The 17,900-nt window shown below is 43.0% G+C and overlaps 1 protein-coding gene and 1 long non-coding RNA gene across 2 annotated transcripts; one reads left to right on the plus strand and one right to left on the minus strand.

Annotated features, from left to right (window-relative positions):
- Positions 1–289: 289 nt before the first annotated feature.
- LOC125367960 lies at positions 290–1,195 on the plus strand. Its single transcript, XR_007214198.1, has 2 exons — positions 290–349; positions 578–1,195. It is a non-coding gene; the product is annotated as an uncharacterized LOC125367960 (long non-coding RNA).
- A 3,753-nt stretch (positions 1,196–4,948) lies between these two features.
- Znf570 (zinc finger protein 570) lies at positions 4,949–14,186 on the minus strand. The gene is made up of 4 exons (XM_048329966.1): positions 14,154–14,186; positions 9,715–9,841; positions 8,737–8,832; positions 4,949–6,504 (listed from the first exon to the last, which is right to left on the minus strand). The coding sequence occupies exons 1-4, from the start codon at positions 14,184–14,186 to the stop codon at positions 5,132–5,134; spliced, it is 1,629 nt and encodes a 542-aa protein (XP_048185923.1). The 3' UTR covers positions 4,949–5,131.
- Positions 14,187–17,900: the final 3,714 nt, after the last annotated feature.

Here is a 17,900-nt window from a genome sequence, read left to right on the forward strand (position 1 = left end):
CTCAGCCTCATGAATAGCTAGGATTACAAGCATGAGCCCCCAGCATCTGGCCATGTTAGAAATCTTATCAGTGAATTTTTTTTTTTTGTACCAGTCCTGGGCTTGGACTCAGGGCCTGAGCACTGTCCCTGGCTTCTTTTTGCTCAAGGCTAGCACTCTACCACTTGAGCCACAATGCCACTTCTGGCCGTTTTCTGTATATGCGGTGCTGGGGAATCGAACCCAGGGCTTCATGTATACGAAGTAAACACACTTGCCACTAGGCCATATTCCCAGCCCCTTATCATTGAATTTGGATAAAGCATTCTATTGTGAGGGAAACCATGCTCTCACTATGAACTGAGTTTTTGTTTTTTGGTTTTTTTGCCAGTCCTGGGCCTTGAGCTCAGGGCCTGAGGACTGTGCCTGGCTTCCTTTTGCTCAAGGCTAGCACTCTACCACTTGAGCCACAGCACCACTTCTGGACATTTTCTATATATGTGGTGCTGGGGAATCAAACCCAGGGCTTCATGTATATGAGGCAAGCTCTCTTGCCACTAGGCCATATTCCCAGCCCACTATGAAATAAGTTTTACAGAAAAGATTATAGAAAATATTTTTAAAATAGAAACATGGTTATGATAGCCTAAGATAAAAGTGAATTAAACAGAATAACACAGAAAGAATATTTATGAAAGGACCTAGAAGTATGCTATGGTACATTCCTCAGCGAGCTGCCTAACAATTATGTATTTTGGAATTGTCAATGGCAATTTAACATCAATCATCATGAATACCAAAGCCCCTATGTCACTTAGTACAAAAATGCGCTTAACCAAACTTCACTCTGAATATCACCACTGCTTTTGGTTGTCTTAACATTAACCTGAAAAAATGGCATAATGGAAATCTGACTCAAGTGGTAGAGTGCCAGTCCTGAAGAAAATAAGTGCAGACATGAGGCCCTCATTTCATCAATTCAAACCCTAGTACTGGCATATGCACACGCACATACACAAAATGTATAACTGAATTGTGGTTCATAGAAAATTTCATTATTTCTATTTTTATTTGGTGAAACTGGTTATTGAACTAAAAGCCCTGTGCTTGCTAGGAAGTTCTCAGTTGTAAGAAATAATGCATGTTTACAGTGTACAAGGTGATATTTGATATGTATATAGATTGTGAACAAATAAAGCTAATGAATACATTCCTCCACCATTTTTTTTTTTTTTTTTTTTGGTGAGAAAGAGCTAATTTCTCAACAATTTTCAAGTATACATTAACTCTAGGCACATGTTGTACAACAGATCCTCGGAACTTATTCTTCCCTAACTGAAACTTTGTTCTACTTTAACCATCATATGCTCATCCCCCCTATTCTACTCCACTGAATTCAGTAAGCTCAAGATTTATATTATACATATATCATGGAGCATCTTCATATGCCTGGCTTATTTTATTTTTGTCAGCTGTGGGACTTAAACTCAGGGCCTGGGCACTGTCTCTGAGCTTTTTGTTTGTTTGTTTTTTTGTTTTTTTTTTTTTGTTTTTTGGCCAGTCCTGGGGCTTGGACTCAGGGCCTGAGCACTGTCCCTGGCTTCTTCTTGCTCAAGGCTAGCACTCTGCCACTTGAGCCACAGCGCCACTTCTGGCCGTTTTCTGTATATGTGGTGCTGGGGAATCAAACCCAGGGCCTCATGTATACGAGGCAAGCTCTCTTGCCACTAGGCCATATCCCCAGCCCCTCTCTGAGCTTTTTTGCTCAAGGCTAGTACTCTACCACTTTGAGCCATAAGCCACTTCATTTTCTGGGGATTAATTGGAGGTAAAAGTCTCAAGGACTTTCCTGCCTAGGCTGGCTTCAAACCAGAATTCTCAGTTCTCAGCTTCCTGAGTGGCTGGGTTTATGGGCATGAGGCCACTGGTGCCCAGTGCCTGGCTTATTTACTATATATGTGTATAAATATATATACATACATATATGTACACACATACATATATGTGTGTAAATATATATACATGTATGTATATATGTGTGTAAATATCTACATCAAATATCACATAGTATGCTCTGTGCATATGTCCTGGGAATTAAACTTAGGGCCTAGGCTCTGTCCCTGAGCTTTTTACTCAAGGCTAGTACTCTAGATAGAACTCCATTTCCAGTTTTTTGGTAGTTAATTAGAGCTAAGAATCTCACGGACTGTCCTGCATGGGTTGGCTTAGATCTCAGCCTCCCGAATAGCTAGGATGACAGGCTGTGAGCCACCGGTGCCTGGCTTGGACTACAGTTTATGAATATTCTATGAATGTTAATTTTCTGCTTTGTTATATATTAAGGGAAACTGGATGAAAAAGCTTTGTTTCTTAACCTTTTTAGAGGTCTAACATGACTTCAGCATAAATAAAAACGTGATTTCTCTTAGCTAAGAAGTTTCTGGAGAACTGGAGCTGTGGCTTAGGTATAGTGTTTGATTAGCATGCATGAGGCTCTGGGTTTGATTCTTCAGTACCTCATAAAAAGAAAAAACTGGATGTGGCGCTGTGGCTCAAGTGGCAGAGCACTAGCTTTGAGCACAGAGAGGCTCAGAGACAGAGCTCAGCTCCTGAGTTCAAGACCCAGGACCAGCAAAAAAAAAAAAAAAGTTTGTAGGTCTTATTCTTCAGATCTATATACTTTTCATTTTATTCCAAGGATGTCCAGGTGTGAGGTAGGGCAAGGCTGGAGAGCAGATTATCCTGAGATCTCCTCAGAGAACATTGCCAGTGATTTCTGTATTTAGAGATGATTTCGCTTTTATTTCATATCTTTCACAGTATAAATGTAACATGCTAAAAAAGGAAAACAATGTACAGACACACAAACAACTATATTCCCTGCCTCTACCAAGACACTCAGTGTTAAAACATGGGTTATATCTCCTCCTGAAATTTTGTTCATATAAACATATACATGCATGTGTGTATGTATATACACACATGTATACATACAAATATGGTAGAATCATATACATTATGCAATATGCTTTCAATCGACAATATATCAAAAGCATTCCTACATATTGGAATTTCAGTTCCTTTTACCGCTACCCTAGTTCAAATGGTTTTACATGAGATATTAAATTTTATTAACTCCTTTACATGTTTTGTAATGTCAGGAGTAGTGCCTGAACTCAGGACCTCACTCTGTCCTTTAGCTTTCCAGTTGATTTACCACTTTAGTCAGTTCCACTTCTGCCTTTTTGGTGATTAACTGGAGGTAAGTGTTTCCCAAACTTCCCTGCCTGGGCTGAGGTTCAATCACAATCCTCACATCTTATCCACAACTTACCACAAAAAAGCTTAAGTGGAGATGCAGCTCAAGTAGTAGAGTGCTAGCCTTGAGTAAAAAAGCTCAGGGACAGTGCAAAGGACCAGCACACACACACACACACACACACACACACACACACACACACACACACACAAAAGCTTAAGTGGAGATGCAGCTCAAGTAGTAGAGTGCTAGCCTTAAGTAAAAAAGCTCAGGGACAGTGCAAAGGACCAGCATACACACACACACACACACACACACACATACACACACACACACATCTTCGATCTACCGGAAATATGTGGGGATGTTTTTGTGTTTTAGTCCAAATTCATTTTGTTCACTCAGAAGACAGTTTATCAATTGCAACTCAAAAATGTATGGTTTTCTCAGTTATACCAGGATGCTTTGCAAGGTGTTCTACTTTGTCCATTATTCAAATGTTTTAGCTGCAAAAAATATGAGTCTTTTGGGGCTGGGAATATGGCCTAGAGGCAAGAGTGCTTACCTCATATACATGAAGCCCTGGGTTTGATTCCTCAGCACCACATATATAGAAAAGGCCAGAAGTGGTGCTGTGGCTCAAGTGGCAGAGTGCTAGCCTTGAGCAAAAAGAAGCCAGGGACAGTGCTCAGGCCTGGAGTCCAAGACCCAGGACTGGCAAAAAAAAAAAAGTCTTTTATCTCCAAGATGAGACTCTTATCTCTAAATAATGACCAGAAAGCCAGGAGTGGCACTGAGCAAAAGACACTCAGGGACAGTGCCCAGGCCCAGAGTTCATGACCCACAACCGACAAAGCTAAAAATATACAGAAATGAACAGTACCTGGTACTGAGTGCAAGCACTCAACAGGGTACCTATTTTCTTTTCTTTTTTTTTTGCCAGTCCTGGCGCTTGGACTTAGGACCTGAGCACTGTCCTGGCTTTTTTTTGCTCAAGGCTTTCTACCACTGAGCCACAGCGCCACTTCTGGCCTTCTCTATATATGTGGTGCTGAGGAATTGAACCCAGGGTTTCATGTATACAAGGCAAGCACTCTTGCCACTAGGCCATATTCCCAGCCCCTACCTATTATTTTCTTGAGTATCTGTAATTGTGATGCACTATATGAGCTAATTTACATGTAAAACTGTCATCTAATATGTTGTCACTAGCGAGACTCTCACATTTCTACAGTGTAGCATCCTTATTTCAAGAAAATCCTTAGAAAAATCAAACAACCTGCTATAGGAAGGTATAGCTATAATTTTAAAGAATCTAAGCTTCTTAGTCTTAGGAGATGCCACTGCCAACAGAAGATTAGAATAAAGAAAAGCTAATTGGTATATAATAGCCACATAATGCAAAGTCTTCCCCCCCCACCCCCGCCTCCAGTCCTGGGGCTTGAACTCTGGGCCTGGGCAATGTCCCTGAGCATTTCAGCTCAAGGCTAGCACTCTACCACTTGAGCCACAGCATCACTTCCAGATTTCTGGTCATTACTTGGAGATCAGAGTCTCGTGCCAGGTTGGCTTTGAACAGAGATACTCAGATCTCAGCCTCCTGAGAAGCTAGGTTTACAGGTGTAAAACACCAGGCCCTGTGCAAAGTCTTACAGATAACATTAAAGCTGGAAGATTATTCTAGATACAACTGTAAGCAAAAGACACTTACAAATGGAGACTCTGATGTGTTATTTTTAAGAATGAAAGAGATCAGTGCATTGTGAGAAATGGATTAAACAGTACCAAAAACAGACACAGGGAGAATGGCTACAAATCTATAGCACTGATCTAGGTGAGACGAATACGATGACAACATTAAAGAGACAAAAAACATATAAATTCCAGAAGTACTTAGGGGCTAGGATTTACAGGACTTGGTGACTGCACTGGATGATGAGAGAAACCCTGTCCCCCAGTGTGAATTCTCTGGTGTTGAGCAAGATGTGCATGCTGCCTGAAGGTCTTCTTGCATTCCTTACATTCATAGGGTCTCTCTCCGGTGTGTATCCTCTGATGCTGGGTGAGGGAGCCACAGTAACTAAAAGCCTTCCCGCATACATTACATTCATAAGGTTTCTCTCCAGTATGCACTCTCTCGTGTCGAGTGAGGGATGAGTCATTGCTAAAAGCCTTTCCACATTTAATACATTCATAGGGTTTCTCTCCAGTATGAACTCTTTGATGTTGAGTGAGGTAGGCAATCTGGCTAAAGGCTTTCTTACACTGCTGACATTTGTAAGGTTTTTCTCCAGTATGAATTCTCTGATGCTGAGCAAGGTGTGAATTCTGGCTGAAGGCCTTCCCACACTCCTTACACGCATAGGGCCTCTCTCCTGTGTGTATCCTCTGATGTTCGGTAAGGTATGCACGCAGGCTAAATGCTTTCCCACACACATTGCATTCATAAGGTTTCTCTCCAGTGTGAGCTCTGTGGTGCTGGGCAATAGAGGATCTATTGCTAAATGCTTTCCCACAGACAATGCATTCATAGGGCTTCTCTCCAGTGTGAACTCGCTGGTGCTGGGCAAGGTAGGCAAACTGGCCAAAGGCTTTCCTACATACCTTACATTCATAAGGCTTTTCTCCAGTGTGAACCCTCAGATGCTGAAGTAGATGTGCATTCTGACTAAAGGCTTTATTACACTCTTTACATTCATAGGGTCTCTCTCCGGTATGAATTCTGTGGTGCTGGACGAGGTTAGATCTATGACTGAAGGCTTTCCCACATTCTGCACATATATAAGGTTTCTCCCCAGTATGAATTCTTTGATGAAGTGTGAGAGATGAGTTCTGGGTGAAGACTTTATCACAGTAATTACATTTCAGAACTTTCTTCTCTGCATAGACACTCTTGGACTTAACAGCCATAAAAGCTTTTTTAAAGGTGTTCTTTTGAGTGTCATGGTTATATACTTTCTCCGGTTTGGGAATTATCTGTTGAATGGGAAGCAGAGTGTTCTGATGGAAACCTCCCCCAAATTTGTTAAATTCTTGTTCTTGTTTGTTAACAAGGGCTTCTTTGTAAGTGACTGTCTCTTCTTTACACCTTGCCTTCTCATTTCCTGGTTGCCTCTCCAAATTGCCCTTGTGTTTACACCCTTCTTTCAAGCTGGAGTAGAAATGGCCAATAACTGTGGGTTCTCCTGTTATCTTCTGAGATGACTGTGCTTGACAAAGCTCCTGCTTGGGGGTAAAGTCTTCAGTTTCACCCACAGATTCCCAGCCTGAAAAGTCAAAGTAAGAAATAGGTCTCCTCTACTGTGTATGACAAAGTACACTCATGAATGCACTTGTGTAAAGTCAAGTATGATTTTTGTTTGTTTGGTTTGTTTTTGTTGCCAGTCCTGGGGCTTGAACTCAGGGCCTGAGCACTGTCCCTGGCTTCTTTTTGCTCAAGGTTAGCACTCTACCACTTGAGCCACAGTGCCACTTCCGGCTTTTTCTATATATGTGATGCTGAGGAATTGAATCCAGGGCTTTATGTATATGAGACCAGCACTTTACCACTAGGCCATATTCCCAGCCCAAGTATGATTTTTTAAAATTTAAAAATTTTTTTTTGCCAGTCCTGGGCCTTGGACTCAGAGCCTGAGTACTGTCCCTGACTTCTTTTTGCTCAAGGCTAGCACTCTGCCACTTGAGCCACAGCACCACTTCTGGCTGTTTTCTGTACATGCGGTGCTGGGGAATTGAACCCAGGGCTTCATGTATACAAGGCAAGCACTCTTGCCACTAGGCCAAATCCCCAGCCACCCAAGTATGATTTTTAATAGCAAATAAAAGCCAAAGAGAATTGCCTTTCCTAGTTCCAAAGTGAACAAGAAATTAGAAACAGATCATACAGACATATATGGGGTAATGATTGGAAATAAAAGGAAACCTCAAGAGTAATTTGAACAGTTACCATTCTTTTTTTTTTTCTTTTTCAGTCCTGGGGCTTGAACTCAGGGCTGAGCACTGTCCCTGAGCCTTTTGCTCAATGCTAGCACTCTATGACTTGAGCCACAGTACCACTTCTGGCTTTGTTCTATATATGTGGTGCTAAGGAATGGAACCCAGGCCTTCATATACGCGAGGAAAGCGTTCTACCACTAGGTCATATTCCCAGCCCCCAGAGCTGCTTTTTGCTCAAGGCCAGCACTTTACCTCTTGAGTCACAGTGCCATTTCTGGCTTTTTCTGAGTAGTTTATTGGATATAGGAGGCTCACAGACTTTCCTGCCTGGGCTGGCTTTGAATTGCGATCCTCAGATCTCAGCCTCCTCAGTAGCTAGGATTCCATGAGGCACCAGAGCTTGGCTACTCATCTTTTTAAAAATTATTGTTAAGGGGCTGGGGATATGGCCTAGTGGCAAGAGTGCCTGCCTCGTATACATGAGGCCCTGGGTTCGATTCCCCAGCACCACATATACAGAAAATGGCCAGAAGTGGCGCTGCGGCTCAAGTGGCAGAGTGCTAGCCTTGAGCAAAAAGAAGTCAGGGACAGTGCTCAGGTCCTGAGTCCAAGGCCCAGGACTGGCAAAAAAAAAAAAAAAAAAATTATTGTTAAAAGCCACGATCATCCCCCTGTAACCCAGACTCATCTTCACCTAACCTTTTCTCTGAGCTTCCATTATATCATCTTTCTGCATCTACATTGTATCTCTGCTAAAATCCTGTCAATTATTTAATTATTTGAACACACAATGCCTTAGGATCTTGGGGAGGGAGGAGCAGCAGAGATGGAAAGATGAGTGAGGGAATTGGGATCAAATTATCTTATTTAAAGTGGAAATGTGATGTTGATTGTTGAATGGTGACTACTCAAGTGAAAATTGACACATTTTGAGATAAACAACTTCTACCACCACCTCACAGCTAAGAGTTACTGACCTGATAATGTAAGGTGGAGGTCTCCAAATAATTTTTACAAGCATTGTCTCATTGTAGAGATGACAAGCACACAGAGAAGTAACCTAAAATTTCACTGTATGTGAATGTGTGATGGGTAGCATATAAACCTGGCACTTCATTTACAGCTCTCTGTAGGGATCAAAACGTTATCAACTCTGATTTTTATATTTTGTGGCGCTGGTACTGGAACTTTAACTCTGGGCCTCATGATCTCACTTGGCTTATTTCACATTGAAGTCACATCTCCAATTTTGAAAGATTTTTTTTAAAAGACTAGAAGATGGGTGAATAACAGACCTGTACACTGTCAAGTTCACCAATCCTAAACGATTTGTTTGACCATGCACTGCCAAGAACAGGGCACAGAGAACAAACAAATGAATTCCTGGGAAGGAGACCAACTATGAGAGTTCAGAATAACGAATGCTAGAACATTCAAGAAGGCCCATTTTTCTGCCAAGCTGCAGAACATTTACAAGCAAGTCACAAAGAAGATTGAGGAGACTGAGCCAAGCTGAGTTGCTACCCATAAGGTGTCTGCTTTCCTATTTCCTCTTCACTCACCTGAGCACACATCATTTGTCAGCTTTTGTTTTACCATCCACGGCTCTCTTCCTTGTTCCAACATGGATATCATACTTGGTTTATATAAGCAGAGACCTGCATACATGAAAAGAAATAAAATGTGGTCATGCTAAGGTAGCCTAGAATTCACATAGAAATCTTTGATCACCAAGGAAGAATGAGGTTACAAGAAAAATGTGTAAATGACATGTTTTAGAAGACAGGCGGGAGAACGCTTCAGACGTATGTCAATACTTTTTACAGCAGACAGTCGGCCAAACTTGGCACATACTCTCCAAAAGTTACAATGGTGGTAGCAAAGAAATCTTTTATTTATTTATTTTTCTTGCTGGTCCTGGAGCTTGATCTCAGGACCTGGGCTCTGTCCCTGAGCTTCTCTGTGCTCTATCACTTAAGCCACAGTGCCACCTCCAGCTTTTTCTAGGTAATTTATTGGAGACAAGACTTTCCTGGATTTTCCTGTCAGGGCTGTCTTCAAACTGTGATCCTCAAATCTCAGCCTCCTGAGGAGGTAGGGTGACAGGTGTGAGCCACCACAGCCATGGCACAAAGAACTCTTTATGATTAGAAACCCAAGCCCGTCGCTGGCGATTCACACCTGTAATCCTAGCTACTCAGGAAGCTGATGTCTGAGGATGGTGGAAGCCAGCCTACGCAAGAAAGTCCACGGGTCTTTCACTTCATTTAATCACCAAAAAGACAGAAGTCGAAGTGGCACTGTGGCTCAAGTTGTAGAGTACTAGCTTTGAGGAAAAGAAGCTCAGGGACAGTATCCAGGCCTTGAGTTGAAGCCCTAGGACTGGCAAGAAACAAAACAAAACCCAAGACAGAAGTGGAGCTGTAGCTCAAGTGGTAGCGTGCTTTAGCAATGAGCACAAAAGCTCAGGGACAGCACTCAGGCCCTAAATTCAAGCCTCACACAAAGCAGTCCAATTTTACAAGAGAAGATCTCCTTACCCAGTGAGAGCAAGGTCCGATAGTTCTCCAGCATCACAGAACTGTGCAAATGCCTTTGAGAAGAATCGAGGCAATCCCATTCCCCTTCTGAGAAGTCTACAGCCACATCTGTGAAGGTCACCAACTCCTGTAGTGAGAAACATGAAATGATGCTAGCCACCAGCAGCTCTCACGAACATATCAGCTGAAAATCACTGGCTGCTACCTGTAATCCTTGCTACTCAGGGGTCTTGAGATCTGAGGACTTCAGTTTGAACCCTCGCCCTACTTCATTTTTTTTTTTTTCCCAGTCCTGGGCCTTGGACTCAAGGCCAGAGCACTGTCCCTGGCTTCTTTTTGCTCAAGGCTAGCACTCTGCCACTTGAGCCACAGCGCCACTTCTGGCCATTTTCTATATATGTGGTGCTGGGGAATCGAACCCAGGGCTTCATGTATACAAGGCAAGCACTCTTGCCACTAGGCCATATTCCCAGCCCCCTACTTCATTTTTTCTCTACAGGAATTATTGTTATTTCCTTTGTGAAAAATTTTATTGTTACTATAAAAGTGATGTACAGAGGTGTTACAGTTACTTAAGTCAAAGAATACATTTACGTTTGGATAATGCCACCCTTTCCTTTACTCTCTTCCAGTTTTCTCCTCCCATCCCCACCCAAAGTTGTATAGTTCATTTTTTTTGCCAGTTCTGGGGCTTGAACTCAGGGCCTGAGCACTGTCCCTGGCTTCTTTTTGCTCAAGGCTAGCACTCTACCACTTGAGCCACAGCACCATTTCTGGCTGTTTTCTATGTATGTGGTGCTGGGGAATTGAACCCAGTGCTTCATGTATACGAGGCAAGCACTCTTGCCACGAGGCCATATTCCCAGCCCTATAGTTCATTTTTAATATAGTGTCTAGTAAGTACCACTGCTACATTTATTCACGTTTATTTCTGTGCCTCCTCTTGCATGCCCAATGACATATAAACAAAGGAAAAAGAGAAAGGAAAAGAAAAAAACAACAAAGAAAAATTCATTTCAATTTCCTGGAATTCATTTCAATAAATATTATTTTATATGATGAGAGTTTTCTTATTGTCTCCCTTCCACCAGTAAAATGTAAGCACCACAGGGCTGGGAATATGGCCAAGTGGTAGAGTGCTTCCTCAGCACCACTTATACAGAAAAAGCCAGAAGTGTCGCTGTGGCTTTAGTGGCAGAGTGCTAGCCTTGAGCAAAAAAAAAAAAAAAAAAGAAGCCAAGGACAGTGCTCAGGCACTGAGTTCAAACCCCAAGACTGGCAAAAAAAAAAAAGTAAGCATCACAAGGGCAGAGTAAATTTTTGCTTTGATCATGCTATATATCTGTAATTACAAAACACTATCTGGAACACATGAGCCACTCAAATATTCCTGAGTATAATGAATTAATGAATGAGGGATTTGCACATTTCCAGAAGCTAAAAAGTGGTGCAAAGTTATACCAGAAAAGACTTGCTATATATCTCTCTGGAAATCGGGCTAGAACAGAGTAAATCAGCAATTCCATTACAATTTGAACACTTTGCTGGGCGCTGGTGGCTTATGCCTATAATCCTAGCTACTCAGGAGGCTGGGATCTCATGATGGCAGTTCAAAGCCAGCCTGGGCAGGAAAATCTGTGAAACTCTTATCGCCAGAAAATCAGAAGTGGTGCTGTGGCTCAAAGTGGTAGAGCACTAGCTTTGAATAAAAGAGCTCTGAGAAAGCACACAGACACCAAGTTCAAGCCCCACGAACAACAACAACAAAAATTTCTGAACACTTTGTTGGAGACTTGCCTTTCAGTAGCAGTGTTGGCCCAGCAACTGAAAGGCCCTGAGTTTAAACTTCAGTACCACCATAAATAATAAATAAACACATCCAATAATTCAATCCAGAGCTCTTTAGTTTTGCTTAAAGAAAGGGAGTTCCACTATGATTTTGGTTTTGCCTACAAGGACTGGGCAAAGTTCCTTAAATCTAGAAAGAAACAAGCCTATAATCCTAACAACTCAGGAGGCTGACATCCGAGGATCATAGCTCCAAGTCAACTCAACTAGGGACGTCCATGACAATCTTACCCCCAACTAACACTTGAAAATAAAAGCTGGAAGTAGAGGTGTGGCTCACGGGGTAGAGTGCTATCCTGAGTGAAAAAGGTAAGGGACAACATCTGGTACTCCAGTCCAAGTCCTGGTATAATACCGCCCCCCCACCCCCCCACCCCCCCGCAACAAAACAAAATCACACACCACTACCACCACCACCACCACCACCACCTTCAAAAGAATGCTATAATTCGGTCAGTTTCTAAGTTTCTATAATGTAACCACTTCTTGATGAAAGTAACACATACTAGAGAGGTATGCATTTTCACTGAATTTATTTACAAAAGTAAACAACATTAACCCATTGTCAAAGCAACAGGTCATTTTCTCCTTTATATTTTGTTTTGTTTTGTTTTTTGTTTTTGCCAATCCTGGGGCTTGGACTCAGGGCTTGAGCATCATCCCTGGCTTCCTTTTTGCTCAAGGCTAGCCCTCTACTACTTGAGCTACAGCTCTACTTCCAGCCTTTTCTGTTTATGTGGTGCTGAGGAATCGAACCCAGGGCTTTATGCATGCAAGACAAGCACTCTACCACTAAGCCATATTCCCAGCCCCTCTCCTTTACATGTGATATAGTACTTTCTCCATCAATGAAATTCTCCACAAAAAGAAGTCTTTGAGGACTTTTTCAACACCCAGTGACATGTTCTTTGTTTTGCTAGACCTGGGGCTTGAACTCAGGGCCTGGGCACTGTTCCTGAGCCTCTCTGTGCTCTAAGCTAGCGCTCTAACACGAGCCACAACACTGCTGGCGTTTTCTGAGTAGTTTATTGGAGATAAGAGTCTCACAGACTTGTCTGCCCCGGCTGTCTTTGAACCATGATCCTCATGTCTCAAGCTCCTGAGTAGTTAGGATTACAGGCATGAACCACCAGTGCCCTGCTAACATCTGTTCTTAAGTAACAGTTCGGTTCATTTAGTATATGCACTTCTCAAAATGTTTTCCTTAACTATCTAAATATATATAGGAAACATATATATGTTAATATATAATATAGTCTTCGTGATTATGTTAAATATATACAGCAACATACATTTACAATGTCAATATAGTGCTTAAATGATAATCTTAAAATATTTGACTGCTAACAAATGATAAGACTTCTGTTTTTTTTGTTGTTGTTGTTTGTTTGTTTTTGCCAGTCCTGGGCCTTGGACTCAGGGCCTGAGCACTGTCCCTGGCCTCTTTTTGCTCAAGGCTAGCACTCTGCCACTTGAGTCACAGCGCCACTTCTGGCCATTTTCTGTATATGTGGTGCTGGGGAATCGAACCCAGGGCTTCAAGTATAAGAGGCAAGCGCTCTTGCCACTAGGCCATATCCCCAGCCCAAGATAAGACTTCTATATTCAACAAACTGTGATAAAAATAATTTGGGAAGTTGTGTTATGGTACATACCTATAATCCTGCACATATAAGTCTAAGAAAGGGCTGGAAATGTGGCTTAGTGGTAAAGTGCTTGGCTAGCATGCACAAAGCCCTGAATTCAATTTGATTCCTTGGTACCACATAAACAGAAAAAGCCAGAAGTGGTGCTATGGCTCAAATGGTAGAGAACTAGCCTTGAGCAAAAGAAGCTCAGGGCTAGTGCCCAGGAGTTCAAACCCTAGGACTGGCAAAAAAAAATCCAAGAAAGGAGGAAGACAAATTCAAGGCCAGCCTGCCCTATACAGCAAGCCTGACCCCAGCCTATGCAACAAGGAGATATTGTCTCAAAGAAATAAAGAAGGTCAGGTGCTGGTGGCTAACACCTCTAATCCTAGCTACTCAGGAGGCTGAGATCAGAGGATTACATGGGCAAGAAAGCCCATGAGGCGTTTATTTCCAGCTAACCCCCAGAAAACTGGAAGTGGTGCTGTGGCTGAAAGTGGTAGTGTGCTAGCCTTGAGCAAAAGAGCTAAGGGACAGTGCCCATGTCCTTAGTTCAAGCCCCATGACCAACAGAAAAAAAAAGAGTAATATTTGGGGAAAATGATTGTGTCTGTACTGAATAATGTAGACATTTTCTTCTTGTTATGATACTTTAAACAATACAGTATAGCCAGTATTTATATATTTACCCTGTATTATTACAAGTAATCTAAAGGATTCAAACTACATACATGGAAAGATGTGCATAAATTATATAGAAATGTTACACCATTTTATATAAGGCTAAGATTATGTTAAGCCCAGTCAGCTATTCATTTCATTTATCCTAAGAGAGAAATCCACTGGAAATTTTGAAAAGCAACATGGTTGGCTACAGGGAAATATTTAAACAAGAAGAAAAATTAATGTCTGCTATTTTGAAAAACAAGAAGGTATTTCAGAAAAGAGAAAATTCTAACTTACCTGGCTCATGGCTTTAAGAAGTCCAACAGCCATGTTTTGTTCCTCTTCACTCAAAAAACAGCAATGACCCCAAATAACTAAGATGGAGAAAACAACATGATAAACTGGACTTACCTTACAGCATGCAGGATTAACATACTAGATTTTTTTTTTTTTTTTGGCTAGGGTTGAACTGGGGGCCTGAGCACTGTCCCTGGCTTCATTTTGCTCAAGGCTAGCACTCTACTACTTGAGCCACACCACCACTTCCAGCTTTTTCTATATATGTGGTGCTGAGGAATCGAACCCAGGGCTTCATGTATACAAGGTGACCACTTTACCGCTAGGCCATATTCCCAGCCCCAACATTCTAGATTTTTTTAGGCTTCTCTTCCCTATTGTTGAAATCTTCCCTCCAATACAGAGAACAAAATAGAAACTCAGCAATTTTTGCGCAAATTTATCCATGGATAAATAATCCATTATTTTTGTGTGTGTGTGCTGGGACTAGGAATTGAACTCAGGGCCTTGAAGCTTTCCCTGACTTTTTGAGTTCAAGGCTAGCTCTTTACCACTTGAGCCCAAACTCCACTTCAGGCTTTTTGCTAGCTAATTGGAAATGAGAGTCTCACATATTTTAATGCCTGGGTGGCATGGGACTGCAATTCTCAGATCTCCGCCTTCTGAATAGCTAGGATTATAAGTGTGTGTGCCACGGGCCCCTGGCTCATATGGCCATTTTGTTTTTTTAAAGTAGAGTTTCAGATGTTACAAAAGTACTCTAAAGACTGATATAATTTACATTAAAAACAATAAATGCTAGCAGCAAGATCAAAGTTCTGCTGAACTCCACAGCTATCCTCTCTCCTAGAGATTATGAAATTTGGAAGTTCACTGACATCACATGGGTTTGAAAAAATTTGGGGGTGTGTGTGGGGGAAGCGATATACAATCTCAGAGCCCTCTCAAATCTCAAGTTTGATGCAACACCAGGTAGTGTCACGTACGCCACAATTAAAGGGTCACCAGTGCTCCCCACCCACACCCCTAAGCCAGAAATACTTTAGAGGTGATCGAAAGAGGCCAAGGGTGGAGGCACCTTGGAGAGCTACCCATAACGCCGGGTTTAGTCACTGAAGCGCTGACACCCACAGTCACACAGAGATGACGTGACACGCCCCCACCCCGCCCCCCCGTGGCAGCGTCACCCGTTGCCATAGCAACCCCCGACTCAACGACCCACAGGTCTGAGGGCGGGCGTGTCGGAAGGCGTCGGCCACTCCCTCACCTGTCGAACTGAATCTGAGCCCGTTTCCATTTTGATGACGCAGGCTCGGGGGCTCTCCTCAACTCCAACCTCACCACCTGCCCCTGAAACTGGATGGAACCCATGCTCAGCGGCCCAGAAAGCAGCGCCACACCAGACTGGATCCCCGGGAGGACGCACGAGAGGCTCGCTCTTTCCGCGGGGGATGTTGGGAAATGTAGTCCGCGCAGAAACGGCTGCGGCGCCATTGAGTTCCGCTCCACGGGTGCACTCCCACTTGCGGTCTGTAGATGCCGGTGCCGCGCTCCTTGTCTCTAGCCTACGTAAGGTGAACAGCTGAAAAGTTCGGATTGCTTTGTTTTGTATGTGTAACCGGGCTTGAACTCAGGGCCTGGGCACTGTCCCTTTTTTAATGTGGAATATTTATTTTTTAACAGAAATTCTTTTTTTAAATTTATGGTCAAAGTAATGTACAGAGAGGTTACAGTTTCATACTTTAGGCCTTGGGTACATTTCTTTTTCTTTTTTTTGCCAGTCCTGGGGCTTGGACTCAGGGCCTGAGCACTGTCCCTGGCTTCTTTTTGCTCAAGGCTAGCACTCTGCCACTTGAACCACAGCGCCACTTCTGGCTGTTTTCTATATATGTGGTGCTGGGGAATCGAACCCAGGGCTTCATGTATAGGAGGCAAACACTCTACCACTAGGCCATATTCCCAGCCCTTGGGTACATTTCTTTCTTTCTTTTTTGGCCAGTCCTAGGCCGTGAACTCAGGGCCTGAGCACTATCCTTGGCTTCTTTTTTGCTCAAGGCTAGCACTCTGCCACTTGAGCCACAGCGCCACTTCTGGCCATTTTCTGTATATGTGGTGCTGAGAAATCGAACCCAGGGCCTCATGTACACGAGGCAAGCACTCTTGCCCCTAGGCCATATTCCCAGCCCCTTGGGTACATTTCTTGTACTGTTACCTCTTCCCTCATTCCCCACTTCCCCCGGCACTGTCCCTTTGATATAAAAGATGTTACCAAAAGATAAATTACTGTTCAAACAAAAACAAAAATATAATTTCAAATTTATAGCATATATGACCACAATACTACTAGGGATAGGAGAAAAATAAGCTGTGGCTAAGGTTTCTATTATAAAGCCAAAATGACCCCATCTTGAGGCAGCAGCCATTTGGTTGTTATATGAAAATATGAATGACCCAGAGCATGCATAAAATCCAGGAACTGACTTACTTGTGCTGAAATTGTTGAGCTGCAAATTCCTTAGCAACCCTAAAGTCAGACTCACTCCCCTCTACGCTTGTAAATTCCTTGAACAAAGCTATCTTGAAGTCAGGCTCCACTCTGTGCTGTGCCTTGCCTTGGGAAGTGACTATGCTAATGTAGGATGAAAGGGCATTGTAAACAGACCCAGACTACCATTCACTCCATTTGGCAGGACAGCTTGTGAAAACCCAGCCAGCTGGGAAACTTCCTTGATAACCTTTGCCCACCCTAGAATTCCCCTAGCCCCGAGCCAATCAGCCTTCTGTCCATACCCTAATTCTGCTCAAACACCTGGTTGCTGTAAATTTCATAGTTTTCGCCTTTATAAGTCCTGTAAAAATCCGGCTCGGGGCCTTCCTCCCTATCTCCGCTGCGTCGGTGTAAGCCGCTTGCTTTTGCATTTTGGAACGTCTGGCTCTCGGTGGTCTTCTTGGTGGTCGTCTCGCGCCTTGGCATAGCACTATGTTCTGTGTAAAGTAAAATAATAGTAAAAGTAAACTGTGTTACATGAAAGAAGTACTTTAATAAAAAGCAACTATGGCCAGGAATGTAGCTTATTAGTCGAGTGCTTGCCTCCCTGGGTTCGATTCCTCGGTATGACATAAACAGAAAAGGCCTGAAGTGGCACTGTGCAAAAGCAGCTCAGGGACAGTGCCTAGGCCCTTAGTTTAAGCCGCAGGACTGGGCAGGCAAACACACACACACACACACGGAGATACAGAGGAAATGCACTGCTGAAGTGTTTGTGTGTGTTGGAGTGAGGGAGTGTCGGTTGTGTGGTTGCACTCAGGGTCTGGGCACTTTCCGTGAGCTTTTTCCGCTCAAGGCTAGTACTTCTGGCTTTCTGGTGGTCAATTGGATATAATTATCAAGGACTTTCCTGCCCAGATTGGTTTCAAACCAAGATCCTCAGATCTCAGTGGCTGGATTAGCGCTGGGCTTTGACGTTTGGTTTTAGAGTTGTGGTTCAGCTAGCTGTTCCAGGAGGCTACTGGAGTGATCCGTTGGTCAATATTTCTGCCAAGGTGGTTGATCCAGCAATCTTTTCCAGGAATATATTGTCAAGACAAAGTAGGTAGGGTAGTGTTTTATTTCAAAACACAAGTTAGGGGCTGGGAATATGGCCTAGTGGCAAGAGTGCTTGCCTCATATACATGAAGCCCTCCCTGGGTTCGATTCCCCAGCACCACATATATAGAAAACGGCCAGAAGTGGCTCTGTGGCTCAAG

The sequence above is a fragment of the Perognathus longimembris genome, chromosome 20 (assembly GCF_023159225.1).
Source record: "Perognathus longimembris pacificus isolate PPM17 chromosome 20, ASM2315922v1, whole genome shotgun sequence".
Taxonomy (NCBI): Eukaryota; Metazoa; Chordata; class Mammalia; order Rodentia; family Heteromyidae; genus Perognathus; species Perognathus longimembris.